Source organism: Fusarium odoratissimum (genome assembly GCF_000260195.1).
Source record: "Fusarium odoratissimum NRRL 54006 unplaced genomic scaffold supercont1.1, whole genome shotgun sequence".
NCBI classification, from domain to species: domain Eukaryota; kingdom Fungi; phylum Ascomycota; class Sordariomycetes; order Hypocreales; family Nectriaceae; genus Fusarium; species Fusarium odoratissimum.
This window is the reverse complement of record NW_022158687.1, coordinates 1-27773: the sequence shown is the minus strand read 5'-3', so window position 1 is coordinate 27773 and position 27773 is coordinate 1. Positions and strand designations below refer to the sequence as shown.

Sequence of the window (27773 nt, the reverse complement as noted above, 5' to 3'; positions counted from 1 at the left end):
ATGATGAATATACTCGCTTCATATGTTTCAGCTTGAATGTCTTGACGATTGAGGAACGGTGAGTGTTGGGGATTTAGGAAGATCTACAGTCCCAGCAAGATAATCATCGCTTTCCCGTAACTTCGCCTAGATACGAAAGTCTTTTGTTGTTGCCCATACCTCCCTCTGGAAATCAATTGCGAGCAGCATTGCCCAACTCGTTGCCAATTGCAAACACAAGATTACTCTGTACCTATAGTCAATCACCTTGTCGTGCAGAGAGAGGCTATGCAGTACACACTGATACCACCCCTACCCTGTTCCAGCGTCATTGGCGCTCAATCCAAGTGGCTCGCCTATAGCGGGTCATCCTCGCTTAGAGTGGAGATGATTTTTACCTACAAGAGCCTAAAAGCTCGTCTATAGTGGGGTAGCCTGTCAAAGTTCGGCTCTCCTTCGCTTGTAGTGGATCCTGGAATAGCCTTCTCATGAGTGGCACATCCATACACTTCCCCGGATTTGCGCTCGTGGTGCATATTGCAACGAGCAATGGCCCATGATTTGCTTCACGCCTGTCAATCGCCTTGTTTAGCTTCTTCTAAGTTAAGTCTTAGTTAGAGACTGCTTGCTATAAGACTGGTCGTGCTATCTTTGAGTCCAGATACCAATCCTCCAGCAGACAAAGAATAATCCAATCTCTTCACACGCAAAACATCAGCCTCCGAGTCCTGAACACTATGGACAAGTTCCCCGTCAAGTCACAGACCATGGAGGCCAGCCTCGTGGCAGATGCGGAAGCCGCCATGCTCTGGGAACATTCACTGACTCCCAGTCGCGCCATGAAATTATATTCCAAGGCTGTTTTCTACGGCGCCTTTGTGTCTCTCACGCTCGTCATGGAAGGCTTTGACACGAAAATCCTCGGTTCGCTCTATGCAGTGCCCGCTTTCCGGGAAGCGTATGGTGAGCAACTACCTGACGGGTCCTATCAGATCTCTGCGCCTTGGCAGAGCGGACTAGGCTCCATTATGGGTGTCACCAATATCATAGGCATGTTTTTGGGCGGATGGGCTACTGAGAGATTTGGCTTTCGGATCACCATGATGACTACTCTGACCTCAATGCCGCCCATCATCTTCGGCTTTTTCTTTGCCCCCAGCCTCACGGTCTTGGCTGTTACTATTTTTCTTTTCGGTAAGCATCTAGCTATGTGCATGCTTCAAGTTATGGGTTTAACAGTGCGCAGCCATTCCCCTCGGCATATTCCAAACTGTAACTACCGTTTACGTTACCGAGATCATGCCTAACGCACTTCGCCCTTACTTGACTAGTTGCTATTCACTGACTTGGGTGAGAAAACAATGCTTGAAAGTATGGTGGGAAGCTAACGTGTTCAGGCTCTTGGTCAACTTCTCAATGCGGTTGTCTTCCGTGGTACCCTGACTCTTCCTAGCCCATGGACATACCGAGTCCCCTTTGCTCTCCAGTAACGCTCCCTCCATATGCCTCCACGACATAATCTAACAAACATATAGGTGGTTCTGGCCGATCCTGATCATTGGTGGTGTCTATGCAGCACCAGAGTCGCCTTGGTGGCTGGTACGCCAGGGCCGTCTCGAAGATGCCCAAGCTGCTGTTTCCAGATTGACCTCTGAGGAACTCGATATTTATACTCAGAAACTCATCTCGTTGATGGTTTACACCACAGAGCACGAGCGACAGGTTGAATCTGGAACGAGTTATCTTGCCTGTTTTAAAGGGACCAATCTCCGTCGAACAATCATCGTCATCGGAGTTTATCTTATGCAGCTGCTGACCGGCTCTCAATTTCGAGGTTATATGACATATTTCTTTCTTCAGGCTGGCCTACCCACCGATCAGTCATTCAATATGACAATCGTTGCATTGGTGCTCTCAGTTCTTGGAGTCCTCGGCGCGGTAAGTATTATTCCCGACTTCGGTATCTTAAGTGTGATCTAACACGAATCAATAGTGGATTGTGATGACCTACACAGGCAGGAGAACAATGTATCTCTGGGGCGGCGCCTTGACAATTGCTATCTTTACAGCCATCGGCGGTATGGGGGTCAAGCTACACATCTCGTCATCTTCAGCAATGGCCTGGGCCATCGGATCTCTTATCGCGGTTGATGGATTCGTGGCCAATCTCTTGGTCTTACCAGTGACCTTCGTGCTGGTATCTGAAATCCCTTCTTCGCTGCTCAGGAGCAAGTCAGTTGTCATTGCGCGGAACTTCTACTCAGCCATCAATATTCTCGCCGGCGTTATGACTCCCTATATGCTAAACCCTACTGCATGGAACTGGGGTGCTCTTGCTGGTTTCTTCTGGGCTGGAGCTTCTATCATCGGGTTTGTGTTTACCTTCTTCATGGTCCCCGAATCTAAGGGCAGGACTACTGCTGAGATGGACATTCTGTTTGAGCAAAAAGTTCATACTCGACGGTTTAAGGAAGCTGAGGTTTCATTTACACATATAGAAGACAGTAAATAACTACAATACAAGAAGAGGCTAGATACTCAATATAATTCTCATATTAGTCACTCCAGAGGTATCTTGACCAGTTTATCTAGAATCAGGCTGGTTGCTGCAATAGGGCTGAGATCCTGATGCGCCGACATGTCTATTACTTCCTCTCAGCCGGATTGAAGCCTAACAGCCCATTGTCAAACTCATGGCACATGCTGAAGCAAAAATAGAGGGTTCGTAAGACGACATACTTGTCTTAACTTGATTGAGAAGTGTCTTCCCGAGTTTCATAGAACGTCAAAGAATGAATGGATTGAGTCACTAGAAGAAGGTTCAATCTGATCATACCGAGGCTTCTACCCTTGACATAACCCTAACCAAGCACCATACCGACCAAACAAGAGAAGACTAGCAGTTGCCAAAACCTTGAAAACGTGCGCCAGCCCATGGCTCCCTGATGCTGCTTCCATGCTAACGTTCTAGAAGCGGCTCATCTCTCCTTGTACTGAAGGAGAGCGAAACGCTGGTATCTCTCAGCAGTGTGTGCGCGAAATGGCTTACCATACTTAATCAACACACCGGTCAAGGAGAGAATTACAGTAGTGATGAGAACGATCGTTATAAGGACCCATTGAATACCCACAGAACGAATCCATGGATCGAGAGCGAAAATGAAGGCTGTGCTAAAGGCATTGCGGACGATGGTGACGCCAACTAATGCATCACCAATGACCTGCTTCTCTTAGTCTCGACATGTTCAAAAAGGGCCAAAGATTAGTGGTAGACTTACATCCTGGTAGGAATCGGTAAGGTAGGTGATAGTAATGCTATTCACTGGGGCCATTCCAAGCTTGAAGAGTGCCAAAGCGACAGCAATAATAGGCCATGGCAGGCCATTCTGTAGACCGAGTCCAAATAGCAACGCCCCGGCAGGGATAAAAGGAAGAAAAGGGACAAGACTCCACAATCTCGTTTCCGGTTCGTAGATGCCGTCATTCCGACGGGCAAGCCATAGAATCAAAGTATCACTGACAGGGCCGACAATCAGAGTGCCGATTGTACTGCCAACTAACTTGGATAAATTCATGAGGCCAATTTCATTGGGCGCAAAAGTATATGGTGGCTTGGTCATGTAGAGCGAGAGTGTTGTCGACATAACATCTGACGTGGCAACCAAGATGCCATAAGCAAGTGCGGTATAGGCAACGGCTGGAACAGTGGTGAGAAGAATTATAGGCTGATACATATGGCTAAGAAGGGTTCTGAGGCCACCAGAAGATGAGGAGGTAGTTGTAAGCGCCAGTCGCTGCCAGTACGTCTTCTTGGGAATGTTGTAGTTGACCCTGACAGCATATGGGTTATGTTGTGAACCCTCCTCGACAGCGACCGAGGCTGGCCAGGGTCTATCTGCTGCTGATTTCGAATCATCTTCAACATCTCGCTGGACAGGTGCGAGTGAACCCCCAGTGCAGTATTTCGTTTCTTCGTAACAAAAGCAAACAAGGATAAAGAAAGCACCAAAAAGGATAGCATTCCACCACCAGACCCACCTCCAACCTTGACCTGTAGTGATATAGCCAGCGATGAATGGGCCAAGGGAGACAGATATTTGCCAGAACCAGATGTAGATGCTGTTCAAGGTACCACGCTGATGAATGAAGAAGACGTCTGCGATTGTCATTTGCACGATGACCTCGGCTAACGCCCCGAAGATATTGTTGATGGCATTGACAAGCAGGAGGTCAGGAACATTCTGAATCTTCGCTGACCAGATGCCCACGCCAATCTGAACCAAGGAGCTGAAAAGGTAGAGGGGTCGGCGACCGAATTTGAGAGCAAAGGGAACAAGCATGACAGCGCCAATGGCGAGACATGCGCACCCGATGGCATAGCTCGCGGTTAGGGCCTCATCGCTGAACCCGAGCTCCTTCTGCATGGGTCCCCAGGTCGGACCAGCAGAGTTGATAAACTCGGAAACCATGAGGACATAGAAGCTGACAAGCCCAAAATTTATATATTTGCGCCAGTTTGGCCAGTTCAACGGGTCATTCGGGTCTTCAGTCGGTCGCGGTTGGAGGATAATGCCCTCGCGACTTGCAACAGCATCTGGGTCCCCCAGGCGAACGGTGCCAGGAGGGAACATTACGGTGCTCCCGGCATGGATATCTGCAGAAGAAGCAGGTGCTGTCTGGATCTTTTTGTCGGTAGGGTTTTGAGTCCCTTCGCTGCTCATGACATGAGAGCTAGGTGGGTTTGTCTGAGCGTGGGGAGAAGTAAGCATGTTGCTGTGGATTTTGAGGCAAGATGAAAAAAGACTGTGGGCAGGATCTGAAGCCAGAATAGGTAAGAAAAACCTGTTCCTTCTTATACATGGATCTGTCAGTTTGGTGACTTATTGGGATGGATGTATCATGATAACGAAGATTGGCAGTGGGGTCGGGGCGAGGTTCAGCCGTGACTAGTCTGGTCCCGCGAGGTCCCAGGGCATTGTTCCTCTCCTCGCCCAGCCAATAATTCAATGGCGTTTTCGGAAGAATCCGAGCGGCCAATAGTCATTTAACACCTTGAAGGGATCAAATCTTCCCCACGTTCTGCATCTAACATGTACTTTATCTTCAGTCAGTCCCTAGGCCAAACTTGGGCATTCTTTTGCATTTGTGAAAGTGCCGGTGAGTTGCTGCACGACTCGGGTAGCATCAGGGCCAAGGCAGAAGTGGGTTCGTATCTTTCGGTACCTATACTATAATACAACCCAGCCCTCCAGCTTCAATTACCAAGAAACCTTTTATCAGCCGCCGTTTCCAAGATTCACTTAGTGCCTCGGAAACTGAGGGAATTTTTTGTTACTAGCTTGTCAACATGGACCACTCCTGTCAGATTGTCGTTGTAGGGTAAGGAGATAAGCCTCAACCTCACCCTAACCCTACACATTCACTTGCTATTGGCCTCCCTGCTGTCATCTATCGACCTGTTGTTCCATCTGCAATGAACTATGGCTAATTAAGCCGACGCTGTAGAGCGGGAATTCTAGGTATCACGGCGGCCTTAGAACTTCAGGAAACGTTGGCGGCAAGCAAACCCCGTGGATCCATCACCATCGTTGCCACGGAGTTTCCGGGCGACGAATCTATCAATTATGCCTCTCCTTGGGCAGGAGCTCACTCTCGAACTGCCCCCTGTACGACACCTCGCCAAGTGCGCGATCGAAAGCTCGAGCAAGTCACCTGGGACGTTTTCCGCGCACAGTCCAAGACCTATCCCGAGGCGGGAATCGAGTTCTTGGATGCCTTCGATTATCTGGAAGACCCTTCTGAAGAGTACCTAAAGTTACAGGGTGGCTACGCCGAAACCGAGGGGTTTCAGCTACTCCAAGAGCATGAACTGCGGCCCAACATCAAGTTCGGGAGCAAGTACCAGGCATGGTGCCTGAACCCGCCCGTGTATTGTATCTTTCTGCTCCGCCGCTTTATTCTCCGTGGTGGAAATACGATGCGTTTGAAGCTCACTAGCCTAGACGAGGCCGCAAGCCTTGCGCCAAACGTCCAGGTGGTCGTGAACTGCTCAGGAGTGGGCTTCGGGGATCCTGATGTGTTCCCTGTTAGAGGTCAGTATTAAGCTGTTCCGTCTTTCCACCTGGCCGTCAACTTTTGTAACCCTGATCCTGTCTTGGCTTCCAGCAGTTACTAATTCATCAATGTAGGCCAAACTTGCCTTGTTAGCAACGCCTGCGACAGAACCATCACACAGCAGAACAAAGACGGTTCATGGACCTTCATCATTCCTCGACCGCTTGAAGGCGGCACCATCATTGGAGGCACGAAGGAACCCAACAACTGGTCCGCAAGAGCATCACTGGAGACAAGAAACCATCTCTTAACCCAAGCGGCCAAGATGTACCCCGCCATCTTGAAAGGAAACTCGAAATTTGATGTCATTAGAGACATTGTTGGAAGAAGACCCGAGCGAAAAGGAGGGCTGCGATTGTCTTCCGAGTCTCTTCATCTTTCAGCTTCGCGAAGCGGTGAAAGTAACCACCGCCGTGTAGTCAAGCTCATTCATGCGTATGGAGCTGGCGGAGCGGGATACGAACTCTGCTGGGGCGTGGCTCAGGAGGTTGCCAAGATGGGGTTGGAGGAAACCCCGTTGAAATCATCCTTGTAGACTGCAATCTACTGAGTACCCGTGGTTCTCCTTTGTATTTAGGTCAAAGCTCAGGCTCAGTCACCGTTGAATGGTCCGTAGTAGATAAAATAAGAAGGAAAAAGACCTTCCCCGATTACATGTAGACCAACCTTTTTACATCTCACGAGGCTGAGTTATCAACCCAGTGCTATCTTTAAGAGTAGAAAACTAAGGCATATTGACAGAGTATCTTGATTAGTTACTAACTCTAGCAATTCGCGGTTTGCCAGTGCACGAGTCAGGGTGTTCAGCCCGTGATTGATTACCCAGAACGCATATGTGTATTGCTGCCCATTCTGCGATCAATGGCCAAGTTTCTACGGTAACCGTAATGTTCCGAGAAGCCAATGAAAGGTTGGAGACTTCAAGATAATTAGTGGCAACTTTCTGCGGAACTTTCCATGGAACTATACGGTGATCCAATGAGAGCAGAGAGCGGGGAAATACGCCGTATCTGATAAGACGGTACCTGAAACGGCCGGCTCAACAGTTGGTGCAAGATGGACCTGATAACATTGATGACGTCTTATATGGCCAGCTGACTAAATTAAAAGCTGCTAAAAACCTCTTTTCCAACAAGGGTTAGGTGACCACCGGAAGACCATATCATTGTCTCCTCAGATGCCGACATCAAGATGCAGAATGCTGGTCACAGGCAGGCATTGCCCGGCTCCCGAAGGATCCGTACCGGCCCAAGGACACAATTGGCTTGCATCAACTGCAAAGAACGAAAACTAAAGGTATAAACAGCCATGACGAACTTGGAATGCCATGCTGATCTGCATAGTGCGATAGCCAGGTCCCATCCTGTGTGAACTGCCAACGTTTTGACATTAGTAAATCATAAAGCAGCAGAAGTCTTTACTTCCATGCTCATATTGTCACAGCTTGCCTCGTCGAAGACCCAGCGACAAGAAGACACCAGCCGCGCAATTACGTGGAAACGTTAGAAGCCAAGGTTGCATTTCTTGAGGACCTGTTACGAAAAGCACGCCAGGGACACACTACTCCGCCAGTTGCAGCTTCGAGAACAGAGGATACACCAAGTGGCTCTTCACCAGAGGTATCTGAGACGAAAGACGACGACGACGACGACGACGCTAGCGCATTGTCGAGCAAAGTCGCCCTCCTGGGTATGACAGCTGATGGAGAAGCACGGCACTATTTGGGTCCGTCATCTATCTTCTCCTTCTCACATGTGATACACGCTTCCCTTCGTCAACCTTTCCTGGGAAACCATTTGGAGTCTTTGAATGACTATCAAGATGATACAGCTGCAGCACCATCTCCGTGTTTTCTACCTGACTATGAGCTAGGTATCTCTCTGAGCAACGCTTACTTTGAGAATATCCATCCTCATTATCCTTTTCTACATGAGCCCACGTTTAGGCGCTGGGAAGACGCGCTTGTCAGGCCATCCAACACCATCGGAGAGCTGGATTTTGATCCCGCCCCCCTGTTCTTTGTCAACATGGTGCTTAAGCCTTCAACCCCAACCCCCGACGTCATGGCTAAGCGTTCTAGGTTTACGCTGTCGGAGCCTTGCTGGTATCCAACTCAGGATCACTGCCGCAGGTATTTCAAATCTACAATCATGTAGCAATTACCGCTGATACTTCTTCAGCAACTTTACGCATCAGCACAGTTTTATATCGGCGATATCTTATCACGCAACAACCTAGAAGCCATACAAGCCATCCTTTGCTACAGCATGTATTCTCTTAGAAGCTCTCGAGGTCCATCTATCTGGTGGGTACCTACATAAAAGTCAGAATGGGGTGAACTGATAACGATGCAGGAAACTGTCTGGCATAGCCCTTCGTCAATGTATTGAACTTGGATATCACCGCAGCGTCAATCCCTTCGGGTCTAAGACAGGCACCCTGCGACTTGAAATGCGAAAGAGAGCCTTTTGGTGTACTTTTGGAATTGACTGCTATGCAGCAACGATCCTAGGGCGCCCTCTAGGCATTCCTCTACAAGAGGTCGATGCCGAGGTAGGTGGTCTCTCGCAGAAGCTAGGCAAGTACTGACTTGGATTGGACACCAAGTTCCCATTGGACATCGATGACTTCAACATAACCGAGACCGATATCCTAGTAGAACCGCGGAGCCCCAACAGTGCTTTTTCTACAACCATGTCGACTGCACTTCATGTCTTCCGACTTCGTAAAATCTGGGCACGTCTCCACGCGTCTTTGTATTCGGACATGTACAACATGGACAATACAACCCATGACGATCGAATTCCTCTATTTCGGGCAGAGATTGACGCTTGGCTTGCCTCCACTCCTCCCATACCGCCACGGACTGGAGCTGCCTTGTCAATCCTCGCAACCCAAGATTGGTATGATCTCAGTCATAGCGAGACTATTATCATGCTCTACCGAGGTCGCTTGATTGATCGTCTAGGGGGTGCCAGTGATGACGTATTCCTGCAATGTGCTCGTGCCGCCGAGAGCATCTGCTTGAAGAATAGGCGGTTATACGTTGCGAAGCCAGTAAATTGCACCTGGGGTACTCTTCACGTCATCTTCTCCGCTGGACTAACATACCTTCATTGTCTATGGACATCGGCTGCCGTTCGTCACCGAACCTCACTCAACGAGATGAGCAGCACCCTCACAAGTTGCACGATGGTTCTAGCAGTGATAGCTGAACGGTTTAAGGGCGCCGCTCCCTACAGAGACATCTTTGAAGCTCTTTGTACCCGTACTAAGGAGATGATGGTAGACGATGGTGGTGAGCAGTTAGGTGTGCAGATATCAACAATGGATCCATGCTATGTAATGCCGGGCAGGTTCACTCAGTGGATGGCTGAAATCTCAGATGCAGGGATACCAGATACAGTTGATAGTCTCCTAGCTGGTCTAGTGTCAGATTGTGTAACTTATGAAGGGATTGGGGAACTGATATAATTAACTATAACTTTACCTATATTATCTCTGCTTTAGCTATGTAGCCAGGTTTATAAATGATAGCTTAGGCACGCCACAGCCACAGCTCACCCGGTCCTCACCCCATGTCAGGCGCACCACCCGACCCCTTTCAGGTGTTGGAAAGCCTCTCCTGATATACAAGCCCAGGTGTCTGAAATCGTGACTCCATCTCAAGACAAGCCGAGACCTGTGGCTGAGAGCTTATATCACTGCGTAGAACTTAGTTTCCATAGTGCAAAAGAATTACCCCGGAAATAACAGATGGGGGCCTCACAGAGCCCCGCCGGACGACGGATTGGAAAATTGCATTGCCTAGAATATTATTCAGGGTTCAATTACGAAACAGCGTGTTCGCCACCCATTCTCCGACCTGATCTTTAGTATCATTTTTCTATCGAAATTCACTCAATACCTTTGCGGAACTCTACCGTTATTCTATGCGTTGCGCCCAACATCTCTTATTGGGCCTTGCAGTATCCAGATGAGCTAGTTAATTGAGCGGGCCATACTGATCGTATGGTCTTTCATCAGAGGACGGCCAGTACAGAAGAAATAAAAAAAACTCAATATCTACCTACCCGATATAGAACTTTTAAGAGACCAATACCATACAACCAAACAATCTCAAAATGATGAATTTATCTTTCAAGCATTGACTACCCACAAAGTTGTTCAGGGGGAAAAACATTCACGGAGATGAGACAGTAAGCCAATCCTGGGATGCTATGCTAAGATGCTACGACTGACCTCAAGCCATCCAGGTGTACCTATGAAGTCGTGGCTACGTTCGAATCGACAAGACCCAGCACTCTCGAGCCTGCTTGGACAAGGGAAACTTCACCAGATGAACTAGATTATGTTGAAATATTTAGCTTCTTCAACTATCCTCGCCTCACGGGCAGCGCCTTCCAGGGCCGAGGTCAAAACTTTGAGGTGATTCAATTTGGCAATCTTGCGTCCGGCTTAAGCTTTTCAGAACCAATCCTCGAACAAGACTGGCTAGCTTTTGAAGCTCCACCGGATGGAACCTTTTTTAGAGACATTGATAGGAGCATATAGCGACGACGATGTGAATGACTATTGTTCTATAATAAGGTTAAGCGGTTAAAAGAGGCTGTAGAGTAAGTACAAAGGTAGAGAATATAAATTCATATATATCGGTAATATAATTTTTGTTTTTATGTTCAAAGTAGTGAGGCACTGCCTCCAGACCTAATGTCGAGGTCTCTCGTATGTTGGCTGGCGCTTGGCTGTCTCCCTATAAGTATAGAAGGTTTGACAGGCTCTCGATACCTTAGTTTGAATTATTTTAATATTTTATTCCAAGGTACTTGTAGTTGGGAACTATCAATATTATTTCTATCCTTTTGCCTTAAAGATAATGGTATTATCTGAGAAATTTCACACTAGTTCAGCTACCTAGACCAACTAAAGGGCTACCACTAGCCGGGTCAAAGGTATACCAAGCTTTGAATGCAGAGACACCCGCAGCTTCTCCTGGATTGATAAACCCCTTGACAGCAGGCTCACTGCTGGGAGATGGAGGCGGAGCTGCAAATCTCATTGCCGTGCCCTGAGGGTCAACGTGGGGTCCAACTTGGACTCCATGTGGCCACTGAAAGATATTTTTGTTATCCCAGTATGCCTTGATGCTCTGCAATTCCTCTCGATTAACACCATAGTATGCCTTTTCGTATGTGTCTTTGTCGAGAGTTGCATCCGGGAAGTTGACATACACACCAAGCCCGTTCATGGAGTATTTTCTCAACGCCTCATTAAAACCTGCAAGGATTTGTCTCATCCTCTTCTCTAACCACTTATCCTTCCACTCAATCATGATATATGTGTGATAGACGCATCCACGCCATGGATAAGCAGAGTCATGGGGGCCCTTTTCGCTGGATTTGCCGCCGGAATGAATCCAAGAGACTCTGATTGAGCCTTCTTCGCCTTTGAACTCTCCTTTGAAAGCTACCAACTTTTCTTTCAGAGTCTTGATTATCTCGGAAATATTATCTTTGACGCTTGTCTTTGTAAAAGAAAAAGAGGTGTAGATCCTGAACATCGCATTTGAAGGCAAAGCTTTCTGGGTTTCTTCGGACCACTGAGCTACAAGAGTCTCGTGAAGAAAAAGGGTTGAGTTTTCCTGCAGAGTCCGATCCTTGAGCTGTTCTGCTAGCGATTTGTCTCCCTCACCAACCTTCCCGCAATCCCCGAGACGGTCATCGACCTCTTTGTCAAAGTCTTCCTCTAGTCCATTATAGTAGACCAGAAATCGAACAGAAGGATCTTCGCGGGCATCTTTGAGGTCCATCAGCCAACTGCTGTCAATCGTCATGTTGTTGGTCCAGCCAGCAGTATAGAACTTTGTCATCGCTTCTGTAAAAGCCGTCTGGGACCCAGGGCAATGAGACGGTGCCCAGGTATAAACTCCAGCAACCACATAATCGTGGTGCAGTTTTTGAACCTTCATCTTGAGCTGGGTGACTACCCCGAAATTATTACCGCCAGCACCACAAAGGGCCCAGAAGAGCCTCTTCTTCTCGGGTTCATTGTCATCGTGGCTGACTTGAATGATTCCATGGTCTGGAGTGACGATACGAGCCTCAAGAAGTGTGTCGCTTCCCAAACCGAAGCTTCGAGTAAAGGGCGCGAGGCCTCCACCCAGAGTGAAACCGCTGACTCCGACACTAGGACAACGCCCTCCATTGATAACCAATTTATCATGATGGTCGTTAATCAGTTCGTGATAAGCATGAGCCCAAAGTGCGCCTGCATCCATCGTGATGGTCATGTTGTCAATGTCGAGGTCGACGCGCTTCATATTAACCAGATCAATCGAGATGCCGTTATTGATGGAAGAGAACCCGGCGTATGAGTGGCCTCCATTCTTGATTCGTATAGGTAAGCCTACACTCTTAGCTCGCTGAACGATGATGCGAACATGGGATTCATGCTCGGGTTGGATGACACATCCTGGTCTGTCGAAGCGGTAGAGGAGGTTCGCGTTTGCGACAGATTTCTCGTACTCGAGATCTCCAGGAGTGTAGACTGGGATCTTCTTCCCTCTGAAGAATCCTACTTGTTCCATGCAAAGCTCGAGGAGACGGATCTGTCTCTCTTTCTCTTCCTTCGTCAGCTGAGGTAGTCCAGATCTTTGAGTGGCCATTGTGTCTAGCTGTAGTGCGAAACGAGAGAAAAATGTGCTTGTAAAGTTCTTCCAGATTGAGGTGTAATATCAGTGGGCTTCTTTGTCTGGCTCCTTGCATTGAATACAATCAGAAGATGAGCTTTTATAGATGATTCGGTAGGCCGAGTCGCGCTCTGCAGGAATGCTCAACGCTAAACGCCTCATGAGCTACATTAAGAATGTTGCATATATCACATTCCATCACATGTATCATAAGCAATGTCTCAGCGTATGTCCATAAGAACGACACTATGTAGCCGCTCTTGCTAGGGTTTGCCTCTATGCAGAATCTTGGCTCCTGGCGCTAGTGAATATGGGCAGATCAATAGTCTGATCTAGACAACTGATAATCATCGCCATCTTTCCAACAGACCAATAGGAGTAGTATAATGAGGTTCGGAGGAGTCCGCTCAGCCAGCCCGGGTTTGACAGCTTCGACAACCCCTCATTTTTCAGCTAGCCACAATTAATTATAGTCGCCACCAGAGAGGGCCGGCCCATAGGGTACCGAAACGACCTCTGTTTTTGTGGACCTTGAATATTTTACTTTCGTACATCTATTTCGCCGAGATGTGGAAGTGGCTGGTTAAATGAGTTCGTCACATTTATAACCATTCTAGTTGGTTTTAGTACTCTTGTACGTGAGATATCTGTGTAGAGTTCAGGTTGGAGAGATAACCTTTAGATTACAAAGGCCATTTAGCAACATTCTCTAATTTTCTGTGAGCACAACCTTAATTGTCATGGAATAAATACTTGAGTTCACCCTCTTATTCTTTTTGTCTTTTGACTTTTCCGCCATTTATCCGATCTTCTTTTCAATAAGCTCAGCACCCGCCGTCAAGTCGTTCCCATCCTCACATACCATCGCCACTATGGACTCTCAGCCTCCCCTCACCTCACAGTAGTATTGTTCGATCACCAACAGTCTTTTTACTCCGCCATGTCGGCCGTGCGAAGTATATGCCCACTTCTTCGTGATATCCCACTGGAGGTGCTTGCCGAGAAGTACAACGAAACCCTTAATCATGTTTACGACAAATGTCTCCAAAATGAGATAGCGCACGAATACCACGATGCAGAGAAAGTCAAGCTCTTTTTCAAGAGTCTAGACCTTGAAGAACCAGGCTCCCAACGCATCGAGCATTTTCGGAATGTGTACAAAACCGCATACAGAAAGAATCGAAGCGTTATGCCGGGAAGCATCCAGATTCTGGCTGGACTTGGAGAGAATGGTTATCGCACTGCTATTATCACGAATGGCCCGACCGAAAGCCAGATAGAAAAAGCTAAAGCCATTGGTGTCTTCGATCTCGTTGAATACATCATCACGTCCGAAGAAGCTGGAAACCCCAAGCCTGACGTCAGGATATTCCAGTATGCGTTGGAGAAGCTGGAGTTGAAACCATATGACGCGTATATGGTTGGTGATTCTGTCGAGGCTGATGTCAAGGGTGCTCTCGATGCGAGAATAACGCCTATTCTGTACCCCCCCTCTTCCAACAGCTCCTTGGAAGTGTTATTTGGAAGGGAAATTCCGGTTATCCGTCAATTCGACCAGCTGCCGCTGGTTCTGGTGCTCCCACTGAATTCTATCTTGAACCGAGTTTACCCACACCAAGGCAGATGACGATCTGGTTATAATGACCACACAAGATTAAGTGTGTCTGTTGAGTGGACCATAAGTAGTCTGATCAATACAGCGCTTGCTATCATCAGGTAGCCCATGAGAGCTTGCTGGATTGTAATATTAGTTATACTAGGTTGTCATTTTGGACGTTGATTGTACTTTTACAAAGAAACCTTACAATATATTTACGATCCCAGCTTGTACCTCTAACTATGCAAAGCTAAGACCACTAAATAATGTCAGCCAAACTTTTCTCTTACAAGCCTCTCTATCCACGCCCAAACTGTACATATATTCGACTCCTGCGTCTACATCCGTCTACCGCCGTTTGCAACCCTCTTACGGGGGATCTCGAAGACTACCCACTTGGCAATGAAGAGGTTGGCATGTTTGAAACACTGTCTTATATCTGGGGAGACGCATTCGTGTCTGAGTATATGGTTCTAGGAGGAAAAAGATTTTCAATTCGCCAAAATCTTCATGATGCCCTTCGTCGTCTTCGACTCTCTAATGCACCGAGGATCCTCTGGGTAGATTCGATCTGTATCGATCAATTGGATAATACAGAAAAGTCGGCACAGATCCCATTGATGGGCCAAATTTATTCAACCGCCCGATCTGTGATTGTATGGTTGGGTGAAGATTTATCTCCAGAAATGGATAATAGACTCCACCAACTATTCCTAGGGCTTCACCAGCTAGAACTTTACATCCATGGCGGAACGGTCGCCGCGCGTGGATCCTGCCGCCTTTATCAAAAGTCTTAGATGTCTTCAACCACGATGTTACGTCGACAACTACGTCAGAGACAATTGACATTACCTGTGAGGACATCGAAGTCTTCCTTAAGCGGCCATGGTTTTCTCGACGTTGGATCATCCAAGAATTGCATAACGCCAGAAACGTCACAATTTACTTTGGTTGTCACCAGTTAAGTTGGAAGGACTTCTCACTTGCTTTAGAGACGCTATCAACCTCTCTCGAGGAAGATTGTAATTCGCTGCAGGGGTTGTCGGCATACCGATTAATTATATGGCGAAAAATCTCGAAATTTGATTCAGTGTTGGAAAGCATTGAGAACTTCTATGACTTCGCTGGGATGGATGATCGAGACCGAATAGCGGCCTTTTTGACATTAGGGTGGCCTCATACATCCGTCGGCTCTGACTTCCTCGTCAACTACGCACAGTCTGTCGAAGAGAACTACATTCGATTCACTATCCATATGATCAAAGTCGGGAAATGTGCCGAAATTCTGCTTGCAGCAAGTCATGGTTACAGAGGAACAGTAGATGCTCAAAATCACCTACCCTCTTGGGTTCCAGATTGGCGGATTGTTAAGCGGCCAAATATTATATCAAGACCTTATGGCGATTTCAACGTACACATCACCGACGAAAGCAGTGTAGAATTTGTGGGCCGAAAAACGCATGTTTTCTCTCATGATCAACCAGTGGCCACGGATGGCGTCCATCCTGATACTATCCAACCCAAGTCAAAGATACAATGGTTAAAAGGCGATTTTATCTGCAACTTGGTGTCAGGGATTGGTATTCAAGATACGAATAAGCTGATTATGCGACGCTGTCGCGAATCAAATCGTTTTGCAATACTCGGCGGCGCGTTTAACCTTGCTGAAGTACTAGAGACCAGTTGGGAGAACTATATATCCAAGTTAGACAATCCCGCTGAGCAAAGATTTATTGTCAAATAAAAGGCACCAAGTTAAATATAGTCACTTGTCTGCCTCTAAATCAGTTCGACTCTAGTATATATACCTAGCCTAGGAATTATTGCGCAATGGTTTCATCTGATGACTTGGCCAAGGATGGCATAGTCTATAATTTGTAAGATCTCCCAGACCAAGTTTATAGCAGCGCTTTATCGGTGACGATCAGCGAATCCCCGCTGTTGTATGTTTTTGCTGATCTCAGCAACCCATTTTTGCAGGACATACCACTAGACGGCCACTACCCAACTTTCTAATACTTGGTTTCACTATTGCGGAGATTTTCAGTGGATGAGAACTTTGAAATAGCTGAGCTAAACAGCTGGCCTTGGCGCTAAGATCTTTAGCTATCTAAATAAGAGTGAAAGTAAAGCAAATTTATTCCCAAAGCCGCCAGGCAAAGTTTCAGTCTCGTTTATATATCTGACAAAACGGAAAGGCGGGTGCATTGGTGCTGTTATTATATATGATAATACCCGCATAACCTGTCCCCAATGGCCTTTTGTCTCTGGCTATCGTAAATTGACCCTACTCGCTAGATTGTATACCGAAAGAATGTTGCGTTATCGCCCTTTTCCCGCTCAGCCTGCTTTTCGTCTTCAGTATATAAGCTAGGATCCTTATGTGTAGCGTCTCGGCGAGCATTCTCACGGCGTAGGTAAATAGCCATCCAGATAGACAAAATCAATGCCATCACCTGGCAGCCCAAGAGAGTACCGAAGCCTGGGAAATATCTTGGAGCATCTTTGGTCATGAACAGATAGGATGCAATGATGCCGCCAAAGTTGCCACAGCTCACATTCATCGCGATGCCGACGCCTCGCTTGAGTGATCCACCGATGTTATTGCTGTTCCAGGCAATGCCCTGGGGAATAGATGGAAATATGCCCGAGGCGAGGAGGAAGCAGCCGAAGTAGCGAACTCCAGAATGGCGAACGGCTATGAGGAGAATGAGGCCAAGTCCACTGGTAGGTTGTCAGTAGGTAGCTACAAGTGTCAAGGTCCAATGGTTACTTACGCCATGGTGATGAATACAATCATGAATATTCCTCTCTGCTGGACATGGTCCGCCCACCAGCCAGCCACAACGCACACAAAACACGCGACTAAATAAGGAGGAGTACTCATAAGCTGGGCAGTTGTACTGGAATACCCGAGGTCGCGAATGATGGTGGGTAGAAAGAGAGAGTAGGAGTAGACCCCGGTAAATGTACCAGTTGCGATAAGCATATGCACCCAGATCTTCCAGTCTTTAAACGCATCCCAGACGTATTTCATCTCGAACTCTTCGGCTAGTCCCGATCGATCAAGCATCAAGCGCTCTTGGATATGTTTCCGCTCTGCGTCTGTTATAAATTTGGCTCGGTCAGGATAATCAGCCATCAGCTTGAATGAAGCCAGAGCCGTAGGCCACAACTGTTAACATCGATCTCAAGCTGGTATGTCAAATGGAACACGTACCGACTACTACAGTAAGAAGACCTTCGATGATAAAGATCCATTGCCAGCCGGCCAAGCCTGCCAGACCTCGCATCTCCATAATGCCACGGGCGAGAAAGCCGCCAAATATACCAGCGGCCGTCGCAGCAGAGAAGAAAATCGCCATGCGAAAGCCACACTCGTGGCGGCGATACCACATGGTGATACTGGAAGTGTTAGCCGACGATGCAAGAGTTCGCGATGGACAAGAGACGTACTAGTAGGCAATTCCCGGAAACAAACCGCCCTCTGCTAGACCAAGGAAGCTTCGTGCAGCCAACAGACCCGCGTAGTTATGCACTATACCCATCAGGGTGCAGCAGATGCCCCATACGACCATCATAGAAGGGATCCAGATCCAGGGCCTGAACCGCTTCATGCCCATGTTGGATGGGATTTCCGCTATGATGTAGAAGGGAAAGAATATGGCGAGTGCATGGTTGTACATTAGACCTGACATGTTGAGGTCTAACTCGAGGGTATCCAGACGAGCATTGCCGATGTTGGTGCGGTCGAGGAATGAGAGAAGGTAGAGTAGAGAGACGAATGGAATAATGGACCAGTCGATTTTGCGGATCAGTCTTTTGGTGTCGGCTTCGCTGAAGCCTGCGCCCTCGGCCAAGGACAGTTTCGCATTATCGGTCTTTTCAGCAATATTAACACTTGCTTTATCACTGCCTGCTGCGTCCTCCTTCATAGCGGCGGTCAGGTCAGAGACAAATTGGGGATAGTGGATGTATAGAATAAAGAAATGGTTTGGAGGCTGATCTGTACTCTTACGGTGAGTCTTCTTGGGTCGTATTTATACCCCATACAAGGCATGATCGTAGACATCACTGTGTTCTCCTCCCAAGACTGAAGATCTGATCCCCCACAGTCTAGATCATCTTGATGAGGCTAGACAGCTCTTGGCGATCTGGGGTAGTTGCAAAGAGGAGATATTCCGATTCGCCATAAGTAGAAAGCTTGGATTTAGACTTAAATTAGACTATCTTCATCCTGCTTTCCCCGCACGAAGCTAATCCTAGGTACAGCAGGTGCAATGTCAACCACTTGCAAACACGGCTTGCACGGCCCGAACACGGTCCGAGGAACGAAGCAATAGCCGAGCCGCTTATCTCTCAGCAAATACAAGCTTCTGGCAACTGATACCAAAGCGTTGACGTCACTGAAGAGAACAAAGGGGCAATTGGATCTAACTGAATTACGGCATGAATCTACGTACGACGAACATGTGTCTCAGGTTGTCTCCCTCTCAGAATTTGGAAGTGCCTTCGAATAAGATAAATACACAGGATGCGGACTTCAGTCGATATATTTGGACTCAGTTCTTGTTGCGTACCAAAATGCATATCCCCTATGCTGAGAGTATTTATAGGTGAATATGCGGTTCAAATATCATGGACGTATCAGTCTTCGGTTGGACCGTCCGAATCTCGGTGCGAACTATGCAGCGGTCACAGAATGCCTATTGCGCTTCAGGAGATACACTTCCCTTAACTACCAATTCCACTAGTGGACCATTGAGAGATACAGCGTAGCATGAAGGATATATATCATACTACCCAAAGACGATAGATGAAACACTAAAAATGTAGAGAGAAAGTCTGGAATCCATAGAAAGGCTGCAAGGACAGCAAGGAGATAAAAGCGCACCAGTAGTTTATTCACCGGCACCACTGATGAAGACGGGGACATGGCTGGGCTGCCCTCCAGTTTCAAAACCCTTGGAACCGTCACCGTTGGAATCGCTGAAGCCCCCTTGACAACCAGAACTGGGTCCACCACTGGAACCACCGTTGGAGCCGCCGTAAGCGCCACCACCGGGAGCTCCATAAGAGCCCGGGCTCAAACCACCATTAGATCCCCCTTGGGAACCTCCACTTGGACCTCTGGGAGAGCTTCCGTGAGGACCAGTCGAGTTACATTTGCCAACAGGAGAGCTACCAATGTGAGATTCACCACCATTAGGGTTGCTAGGGTGATAGATAGTAAAGCGAGGCGGTTATATCATAAGAAGAAGAGTTATACCAAGGGTATATAGAAAGGCACCTATAACTTTCGCCTTAATTATCCTGATATTGCAGACTGAGGGAATGGTGGATACAGGTGTTATTAGTGTTATTTGCAGCTAAGACTTGTGGCTGAGAGCTTATATCAGCATAGAGATCTTAGCAACTAAGAGGTGTTATTGATTCCTTGCACTAAGTAAGGGTTTCTCCCCTATCCACAAATGAGAATAACCCTATTTCTTCGCACCGCTTCGCATCATGGCCGACTGAGAAAACGTATCGATGAAGAAAGACATTGGAGTAGACATGAGTGGAGGGACTAGAGCCTCTATTCGCCTAGCCGTTGTAAGGAATGATGTTGCATGTGCTTCCAGAAGCGGAAGGACAATAATAAATAACTGCCTAGTAAGTGGTTTAGCTCTGACTTCCTAATGTAAATAAATATTCGTTAAATTCTGGCAAACCCACATTATTACTGATGTAGCTGTTCCAAGCACAACCACTGCAGCAGTTCAAGTTAGAAGCCGGCAGTGAGTTTCCAATAGTGCCATCCGCCTGGCACGCCGATGCAACGGAGGCTAGAGATGCCGAAGCAACGGCGGCGATGAGAGAAGTGAAGCGCATTGTTGGTCTGAGCAAAAGACAAGTAGGCGGATTTTGAATCTCTTAGATGCCAATGACAGGATTTACAATGCTTTCAAGTGATGGCAAGAGTAGTGATTGATGTGATATATATACCAAATTCTGCAAGGTAGATCCACATCTTTGGTTTATCTGCTTTTCTTAGAATACGGCGTCGATGGACTCTTTTTTTTACTCCAGAAACTGATGTTTATGATGATTAGTGGGCCCGTTACATTATTTAACTTTCGCAACTCTGCGGACAGCGTACATTGATCCACCGAGGTTCCGGTAATACATTACATTGTATCGCGACGGGACCGGATAGAGTTCTTCTCCTGCCTACGTGAAATCAAGCCTGGCTTCAAATCTCAACTAACTTTTCTCCGGGGTCTAACTGTAAATGGTTACACCGCTACATGTTGAATCCATTTGCCTTTAGCAGGGAGTCAACTGAATCCGTGATATCCCGCAGCGCAAAGTCAGTTCGGTTGCCCGCCATCGTAGGGTTAATCTTGTTGTCGTAGAACAACACGCTCGAATAAATACGATCGCCAAGCTCATGCGCAGAAGTCTGACTAATAGCCGCCGAGGCAGGTTCCAGCTTCCTTTCAATACTCTCTATGAAGCCCAAGAACTTGGCAGTTTTCCAGCCATCCTTCGAGCTGAACACAGAGACCCCAGTTGTGTTCTTAGCAATGACATCTTCTGCCATCAGCAAAACCTTTCCGCCGTACCTATGAGGTAGGCTTAGAGAAGCTCCACCGGAAAAGTTGCGATAGTTTATCTGTGAGATAACAACCGGTGAGCCATGGCCACTGTGGATAGTGAACCTGACGAGCTGATGATTGGTGTTGTCGCTGACGATGAGATTATCGCCGACGCGCACCACGCCTCCAAACCCATATGGACGCGGAGAAGTGGTTGGTTCGCGGACGTAGAAAGGTGAAGCTCTATCCTTGCAGTCAATGCGGAGGATACTAGATGGATAACCACCATTAACATAAAGATCTCCAGAAGGGCCATTATCAAGGTCAATAAACGCCCCGTACTGGCCCTTGGTGGTAGCCGTTAGGTTAATCTTCTTGATTGCAAAAGTGTTCAGATCGACCTTGACGATAAAGTTATCGCCGCTCACATCGTTTCCCCCACTTAGGAAGAATTCGTCAGCCTGTACGACAGCAGACAGAATGTTGTTTGTGGGGTCGATAATAGTCCCAGAGAGTCTTTTATCAGAAGCTTCCAAGCCGCTGTGGCTAATTCCGGGGATAGAAATGACTCGCTGGATCGATGAGCTGTATGGGTCCCAGACGACGATACTCGCGTTGTAGATCGAGCTGTGATGCAAAACGGTTAGATTAGCCTAGGGCTGATCATCAAACGTCGTGGGCCAACATGCCTGAGGTACAGAACGCAACGCTGATCATCCCACCGATAGAAAGATGGATAGAGTTGGAATTCATTGCGAAACAGTATATCGCCAAAAATTGGGGGGCACCTCGAAGTTGCGTGCTTGGAAGCAGAGGCTGCTGATATCAAGGAAGCAACAAAGAGGGTAAGTATACTATACTTCATACTGAGTTATCTTACACAGCGGCGCTTTAAAACTGTATAACACGGATGCGAGATGTGTTTAGAACGTTTTAAAATTCAGACATTGCCTGCAGAGTACGGAGTATAAGAAGTAGTAATTGTATATGTTGGGCGCGTAACTTTCACGGAAAGTCCGGAATGCTAAACTTTGAACGTGCGTCACCGAAATTATGCAACGAATGCCGGCCCTGGAAATTAATTACCAGACCCCCCTGCTCAATGCACTATCTGCCAGATGAGAATGCCGAAACTCTATTACCTACAGAAACTATTGCACTCAGAAGGTATACTGACAGCTTTCGTCAGCGGCAAAGAATACGGATTTGATGCTTCCTTAAGCATCGATAAAAGAGTCTGCCCTGCCACTATGACGGAGACATGCGATGATTATCCTGCTGAAGGAACCGAATAAGGATAGTTATACTATTACAAATGCCTGGCCACCAATACCACTGTTTTTAATGCCGAGGCAACTATTTATCAGCCACTGTATAGAGCACGACTTCCAGTTTCCAGTCCATGGCTACTTACAACCTGCTGGTAGGTTGGGTAGGTATGTAGCTGTACCTAAAGTGAAACTCATTGCTCTGTAGCAAGGCAATGTCAGGGGCGCCTTGACGTGCAAAACCCTTAAATGGTTGCCGTTCAGAGCTCCGGAACTGAACCTGGTATGAATGAAAGTGAGATAGCAAACTTGACGGAGATTGCAACTTCGGACTTGGAAGCCAGCGCTGGGATTGTTGCTCCGTCGCCAGATTCATTTCTGGGAACCTCGAGCGGGTATCCTCTTACGAAGCTTCTGCGATCGGCATTGCCCTCAGTAGATGCACGCCAGAGCGATCGGACAACAACTTCACACCAAGTAAATGCCACAAGACGCTCTTTAATAGGTGTGTGCGCCAACACAGGGCAGCAGCCTGAGGGCGACCGTGTCTCTGGCGGCTCGGATTTGCCCAGCAAGGAAGTCGGCGATAAGCTCATCGAAGCGTACCATGCAAGGTTGCACCCCAAGCATCCCTTCCTGCCCCGTAGAAGAGTCCGGTCGCTACAAGAGGCTAGATTTGAGCTCATCCCAGCACATAAAGATGTGCGCTCAGAAGGTGTGCGGAGTGGATGCGACTATGCGACGTTGCAACTGGTGTATGCCATTGGAGCACGTTACTTGCAGCTGAGCAACGATGATGATCATTATTCATCTCCAAAGGTTAGGCTCTACACTAAGGAGAATCACAATGTCTGACTTGAGAGATCTAGCGACACTATGCCTGCGCCATAGCAGATACCAATTAAGGTCACCGACAGGTCCTGGCGTCTGGTAAGCAACCACCGCACAATCGGAGCACAATAGGTAACGGGCAGTCTAACTGTCATCAGGTGGATGATCGAGACAACCATGAGGTATTGCATCGATAACGGCCTCCATCGACAGGCCACCAACCTCCCTCCAAGCCTCGACGAGAGGCGAAAGCGCATCTTCTGGACGGCATACATGTTGGAGAGATCAGTCGCCCGGGCCATGGGCCGACCTCACTCTATTTCTGATAGAGATATTGGCGTCGCGCTCCCAGCCAATATCGACGAAGAACTGGACACTGACGAAGCCATCCTCGCAACCATTGCTGAGTCGAACCGATGTCCTCTTCGGATCACCGCACTCACGCCAGCTATTCATATCTTCCGGCTGCAGCAGATCGATTCCAAGATTTCACATACGGTATGTCGCGTGGACAAGAACGTTTCCGCGATAAAACCGCACAAAGTGGCTCGTCTTCGACAAGCTTTGGAAGAGTGGAAGGCTGGAATTCCTGAGACTGTCCCTGAGAACAAGCCACATCCTTACCTCACAACAGATTACCATATGATTCAATACCACAAAACCATCATACTCTTGACCCTTCCCTTCTTACCCACTCTCACCCCAGAGCCGACCTTCCACGAGATCGTCCACTCCGCTGGGCAGGTGTGCTCCTTGTCGAAACGCCTTCATGACCAGCAGACGTACATCTCCTTCACTTTGCTCTCGCTACATGCCAACTTTGTCGCCGGCTTGGTCATGGTCTACTGTTTCTGCCTAGATTCGCCAATATTCAGTCCCAAGTTCAGCAGTAGCGTGAGAGCGTGTAGCACGATGTTGTACATCATCTCCGAGCGCTAGCCGAGAGCGGTTCAGGCTCGAAAGTCGTTCGATCGTCTTGTCGCTGCTACGATAGAAAGTGACCACGAAACAAACGATGGTCTTTTGAGGTCTGTGGATAACCTACATGTGTCGCGGGACGGTTTTCAGCCTGGCTTTGTGGCAGACGAGTCTGGTTATCTAGAGACCTGGAATAGCTTTGAGTCGATACTTGGGGATCATGAGATTGATCTGGGAACTTGGATGCATGATAGCATCTTTGACACGACGGGCACGTTTCAGCCAATGGATTGGACAGAGTAGGTAAGCCGCAAATGTAGTCGTACAATTACAATATTTGCTTAGCTATATAGTGAATGGCCATATGCCTACGTCTTGCCACACATATTGGATGACGCCTCGGTTACGTCCCCATGGAGGTAATTGTGACGAGAAGAGTGTAATAAGAGGTGGCTGAGTTTACCAAGGAGTAAAAGCTCGGCAAAGTCTACCATCCTGTCGCTGGACCCAATCCTCACTACCAACACACTGAGGACACCACAAGAGGCCTTCAGGATCATACCTCTCCTTGATATCACGAAGTCGTGCGTAGTTTGGTCCCCAGAAAGACCACTGCCAGTCAGGCTCGATCGAGTTTGCCTTATTTCCAACAGTCAGCCAAGCGTGTCAAGAGTGATCATAGAGTGCCATCTTACCTCGTTCAAGTAGGCTCCTTGGGCAAGATCCAATTCCCTCAGCAATGTGAGCTTCCTATATGTCACATCGTGAATAATATTTCTGACTTCAGTATCGTTTGTGGAGTCAGTCCAGCTTTGACCTGTGATTAGATGGACGGTAGCGTTTCGCCAGGAGGGATGTAAAGAGTTGTTGACGGGCTTGGGACTGATGGTGAGGGTGCCCGATATAGAGAGGTTAGGCAAGCCATTCTAAGGATCTGTCAGCGCTCTGAAGGGGACAGGAGCATGGAGATGTCTGTACCAGTGGTGCTTCCTTGGTGGGACCGATCTTCTTATATACAGCTGCAAACTCTTCTGTCTTTGCCGTGACAGTCTGTCGCGAGATCAACCGAGAAGCTCTCATGCTATAACCTGCACTGACCGTCCCAATATCCGGTAAAACCTTGAGCAGTTCTGGCCAAGTGCTGACCGGAATCTTAGTCAAAGACCAAGTCACTGTCCTGTTGGATGCTTCAAGCATCTTTCTGAATGGCTCAATAGCATCGTCATAGGTCTTGTTAGAAATGTCAAACCCCATAAACGATCCACTGAAAGTCAACGCCTCAGCTTCTGGAGGACCTGTAACTGTATAGTAGCCATGGATACTAGCATCTTGAATCGCAGGGAAGAGTGCATGAGCATCTGAAATGACCTTGTAGAACTCCTCTTCCGAGGTCTGGTTCTTGATTCTGATGTCAAAGCCTCCAATGACCAGTTTCGGCGCGGGATAAGCCTTGACAGTTAGCTTTGTGATCACACCAAACGTGCCACCGCCACCGCCGCGAATAGCCCAATAGAGATCCTGGTTCTGGCACTGATTGGCAATCAACACTCTACCGGCTGGAGTAACAATCTCTGCCTCAAGAATGTTATCCGCTCCCTGGCCATATTTTCCGGTTGCAAATCCGTGACCGCCTCCAGTGGCCCAGCCAACGACTCCGACATCCTGTAGTAAAGGTCAGGCTAGAGGCATTGCGAACGAGGGATGAGACTCACATTGCTGGTACCGCCAACTGCCAACGCATTCTGTGCTGCCAAAGCTTCAAACATCTCACCATCTTGAACCCCGCCGCCAACAGTGGCTGCCATACGAGGGCTTGGGGCATCCTCAGCGTTGGGGCAAGTAAGGTTGAAATCTTCCCGCAGGTCGATGCTCTTCAGGTTATGGGTCCAGATCCTGAGAAAGTTGTTAGCATTGAGTCGCGCAGTGTATAATGACAGCTTCACTCACGATAGACTGCTACTTCCCAAGTTTCTAAAATACGTTAGCGGGCGTTCATACATAAAAAGCGACATGAGTCCTATTTTACCTTCCGTTACCAGCATGGCCTGTATTCTTGATGACTAATCGTATGTTGTGTTTGGCAGCAAACGCCAATGCTGCTATAACATGATCCGTCGTGGTGGCGTTGACGACGTAAGCAGGAAGCACTCCATTTAAACAACCTCGCTTGCCAGCGTTGGGATCGCCGTAGATGCTGGACCCATTATTATAGACTGGAGTGCAGCCAGCATTGGCCCATTCGGTGTGAAGACTGGCAGGATCGCTAGAGTGGAACTTTGACACGGGCCATTCCTCGATGACCTCATCACAGGCTTCGCGGTTGTAGTTAGGGTGTGACTTGTAACAAACAGCACCTGGCGGGATATATCTGATCAGATGTCCGTCAACCGTGGAGTTTAATGAGTTCCAGGTTTTTGTAGACGGCCAACAAGAATCGTGAATTATCTAAGAAACTGTTAGAGAGCGGACATGTCATGTGTAAAGTAACTTACACAACGGCATTGGTCCTCTGCAAGGGCAGCGGTAACAAATGATCCCACTACGGCAAGCGTAGGGAGGTAGAACTTCGATAAGAGGCGCATCTTAGGTTTCTTTGGGCAGCGTGTATAAAGATGGAATGAAAAGTTTCCTAAAAAAAAAAAAGGAGTGACTCCCATTATATATCAACGGAAAGATTATCCCTGAGGTCATTATGCTTGACGTTATGGTACATAATACGCGGAAGAGCCAATGCGAAAATTGGATAGATACGAAAATCCCCATAGAAAATACGAAAAATAACTGAATTTGGCTAGCATGGCCTCACCGCTGACGTTGCCCACGGTTTTAGCATTTCGGGCTGTGGAACTTCTGCCATGTAATACGCGTATAAGATGGTCGGGAATCACTAATGGCGGCAACACGTAATCAATCCACAGCCAAAGCGCAAGCTGATTTCAAGGCTGTTGTATTTCCCAAGACACAATCCCCCCTGCAGAAAATTCAGTAGAATTCTGAATAATAATGATCATCATTCAAATTCATGAAATGGTACGGGGCTCATATAAAGTTCATGCAGGGTTCTACGTGGTATGACAGACTCTAGGCCAAGCAGCCCGAAACGAGTGACCCTTTTCGCCATAGAGTTGAGACAAACATCCCCTTAAGACGCCGTTCAATAGCAAATCATTTTATAAGGGAAATAAAATAGAAAGATGCCCCCACTCCAAGAGTATGATTACCATTAGATACACGTAGTCCGCCCGCGGTCACATCATAGTGGCCAAACTAGATCCACCGTTAAAAGTATCCAAACAACCCAGCAATCATCACCACAAGCAAAGGAGGAAACACCCAATGCTGCGTCTCTCCACCTCCGATGATGATTCGGCTCACAAACCCATCAGTAATTGGCATAGCCAGCGCTGCGCTCAAGGCCTTGGCCATCAGCTTCTCATCTCCCGTGGTCCAGATGAGTGAAATCAACGCGCCGACAGTGATGTTGCGAATGCCCCAAATCCTCATGAGCGCGAGACTGAACTTTTTTGCCAAAGGTTCAGCTGGAACGGGGAATTCGAGGCGTTGAAGATGGTCGTTTGGGCGGAAGGTGGCGTTGAGACCGAGGCCGACTATCATGAGGCCTAGGCCGAGACTGCCATTGAAGATGATTGGGTGGGGCATTGTGATGTTGGGTGATTTAATGTGCAGTAGGCAGTGCGTAGCAAGGTTGGAGCAGTAGGGTAGGATTGAAGTCCAGTCTCTAAAGTGACAGGAATATTTTAAAATACTACGCCACCCCATGCACATTGGAGCGGCGA

At 47.8% G+C, this 27773-nt stretch overlaps 14 protein-coding genes across 14 annotated transcripts; 7 read left to right on the top strand and 7 right to left on the bottom strand.

The window, feature by feature from the left end:
• Positions 1–746: 746 nt before the first annotated feature.
• On the top strand, positions 747–2491 carry FOIG_00014 (uncharacterized protein; the record flags this gene model as incomplete). The annotated part of the gene is made up of 5 exons (XM_031195983.1): positions 747–1173; positions 1226–1329; positions 1377–1465; positions 1515–1917; positions 1973–2491. 5 exons carry the CDS (start codon positions 747–749, stop codon positions 2489–2491), a joined length of 1542 nt encoding a protein of 513 aa, XP_031071750.1.
• Positions 2492–2957: 466 nt separating this feature from the next.
• On the bottom strand, positions 2958–4700 carry FOIG_00013 (uncharacterized protein; the record flags this gene model as incomplete). The annotated part of the gene is made up of 2 exons (XM_031195982.1): positions 2958–3200; positions 3258–4700. The coding sequence occupies 2 exons, from the start codon at positions 4698–4700 to the stop codon at positions 2958–2960; spliced, it is 1686 nt and encodes a 561-aa protein (XP_031071749.1).
• Positions 4701–5326: 626 nt separating this feature from the next.
• On the top strand, positions 5327–6628 carry FOIG_00012 (uncharacterized protein; the record flags this gene model as incomplete). The annotated part of the gene is made up of 3 exons (XM_031195981.1): positions 5327–5358; positions 5485–6071; positions 6168–6628. 3 exons carry the CDS (start codon positions 5327–5329, stop codon positions 6626–6628), a joined length of 1080 nt encoding a protein of 359 aa, XP_031071748.1.
• Positions 6629–7284: 656 nt separating this feature from the next.
• FOIG_00011 (uncharacterized protein) lies at positions 7285–9567 on the top strand (the record flags this gene model as incomplete). Its single annotated transcript, XM_031195980.1, has 7 exons — positions 7285–7389; positions 7437–7485; positions 7537–8123; positions 8174–8224; positions 8274–8398; positions 8448–8646; positions 8701–9567. The coding sequence occupies 7 exons, from the start codon at positions 7285–7287 to the stop codon at positions 9565–9567; spliced, it is 1983 nt and encodes a 660-aa protein (XP_031071747.1).
• A 1432-nt stretch (positions 9568–10999) lies between these two features.
• On the bottom strand, positions 11000–12757 carry FOIG_00010 (uncharacterized protein; the record flags this gene model as incomplete). The annotated part of the gene is made up of 1 exon (XM_031195979.1): positions 11000–12757. One exon carries the CDS (start codon positions 12755–12757, stop codon positions 11000–11002), a length of 1758 nt encoding a protein of 585 aa, XP_031071746.1.
• Positions 12758–13721: 964 nt separating this feature from the next.
• Positions 13722–14408, top strand: FOIG_00009 (uncharacterized protein; the record flags this gene model as incomplete). Its single annotated transcript, XM_031195978.1, has 1 exon — positions 13722–14408. One exon carries the CDS (start codon positions 13722–13724, stop codon positions 14406–14408), a length of 687 nt encoding a protein of 228 aa, XP_031071745.1.
• A 236-nt stretch (positions 14409–14644) lies between these two features.
• FOIG_00008 (uncharacterized protein) lies at positions 14645–16122 on the top strand (the record flags this gene model as incomplete). Its single annotated transcript, XM_031195977.1, has 2 exons — positions 14645–15034; positions 15076–16122. 2 exons carry the CDS (start codon positions 14645–14647, stop codon positions 16120–16122), a joined length of 1437 nt encoding a protein of 478 aa, XP_031071744.1.
• Positions 16123–16672: 550 nt separating this feature from the next.
• Positions 16673–18313, bottom strand: FOIG_00007 (uncharacterized protein; the record flags this gene model as incomplete). Its single annotated transcript, XM_031195976.1, has 4 exons — positions 16673–17102; positions 17156–17553; positions 17603–17783; positions 17835–18313. The coding sequence occupies 4 exons, from the start codon at positions 18311–18313 to the stop codon at positions 16673–16675; spliced, it is 1488 nt and encodes a 495-aa protein (XP_031071743.1).
• A 966-nt stretch (positions 18314–19279) lies between these two features.
• On the bottom strand, positions 19280–20252 carry FOIG_00006 (uncharacterized protein; the record flags this gene model as incomplete). The annotated part of the gene is made up of 3 exons (XM_031195975.1): positions 19280–19559; positions 19876–19894; positions 20093–20252. 3 exons carry the CDS (start codon positions 20250–20252, stop codon positions 19280–19282), a joined length of 459 nt encoding a protein of 152 aa, XP_031071742.1.
• Positions 20253–20664: 412 nt separating this feature from the next.
• FOIG_00005 (uncharacterized protein) lies at positions 20665–21712 on the bottom strand (the record flags this gene model as incomplete). The annotated part of the gene is made up of 2 exons (XM_031195974.1): positions 20665–21586; positions 21645–21712. The coding sequence occupies 2 exons, from the start codon at positions 21710–21712 to the stop codon at positions 20665–20667; spliced, it is 990 nt and encodes a 329-aa protein (XP_031071741.1).
• Positions 21713–22476: 764 nt separating this feature from the next.
• Positions 22477–23082, top strand: FOIG_00004 (uncharacterized protein; the record flags this gene model as incomplete). The annotated part of the gene is made up of 1 exon (XM_031195973.1): positions 22477–23082. One exon carries the CDS (start codon positions 22477–22479, stop codon positions 23080–23082), a length of 606 nt encoding a protein of 201 aa, XP_031071740.1.
• A 153-nt stretch (positions 23083–23235) lies between these two features.
• FOIG_00003 (uncharacterized protein) lies at positions 23236–23997 on the top strand (the record flags this gene model as incomplete). Its single annotated transcript, XM_031195972.1, has 1 exon — positions 23236–23997. The coding sequence occupies one exon, from the start codon at positions 23236–23238 to the stop codon at positions 23995–23997; it is 762 nt and encodes a 253-aa protein (XP_031071739.1).
• A 438-nt stretch (positions 23998–24435) lies between these two features.
• Positions 24436–26558, bottom strand: FOIG_00002 (uncharacterized protein; the record flags this gene model as incomplete). Its single annotated transcript, XM_031195971.1, has 7 exons — positions 24436–24615; positions 24672–24902; positions 24955–25638; positions 25689–25869; positions 25924–25947; positions 26003–26421; positions 26469–26558. 7 exons carry the CDS (start codon positions 26556–26558, stop codon positions 24436–24438), a joined length of 1809 nt encoding a protein of 602 aa, XP_031071738.1.
• A 697-nt stretch (positions 26559–27255) lies between these two features.
• FOIG_00001 (uncharacterized protein) lies at positions 27256–27636 on the bottom strand (the record flags this gene model as incomplete). Its single annotated transcript, XM_031195970.1, has 1 exon — positions 27256–27636. One exon carries the CDS (start codon positions 27634–27636, stop codon positions 27256–27258), a length of 381 nt encoding a protein of 126 aa, XP_031071737.1.
• Positions 27637–27773: the final 137 nt, after the last annotated feature.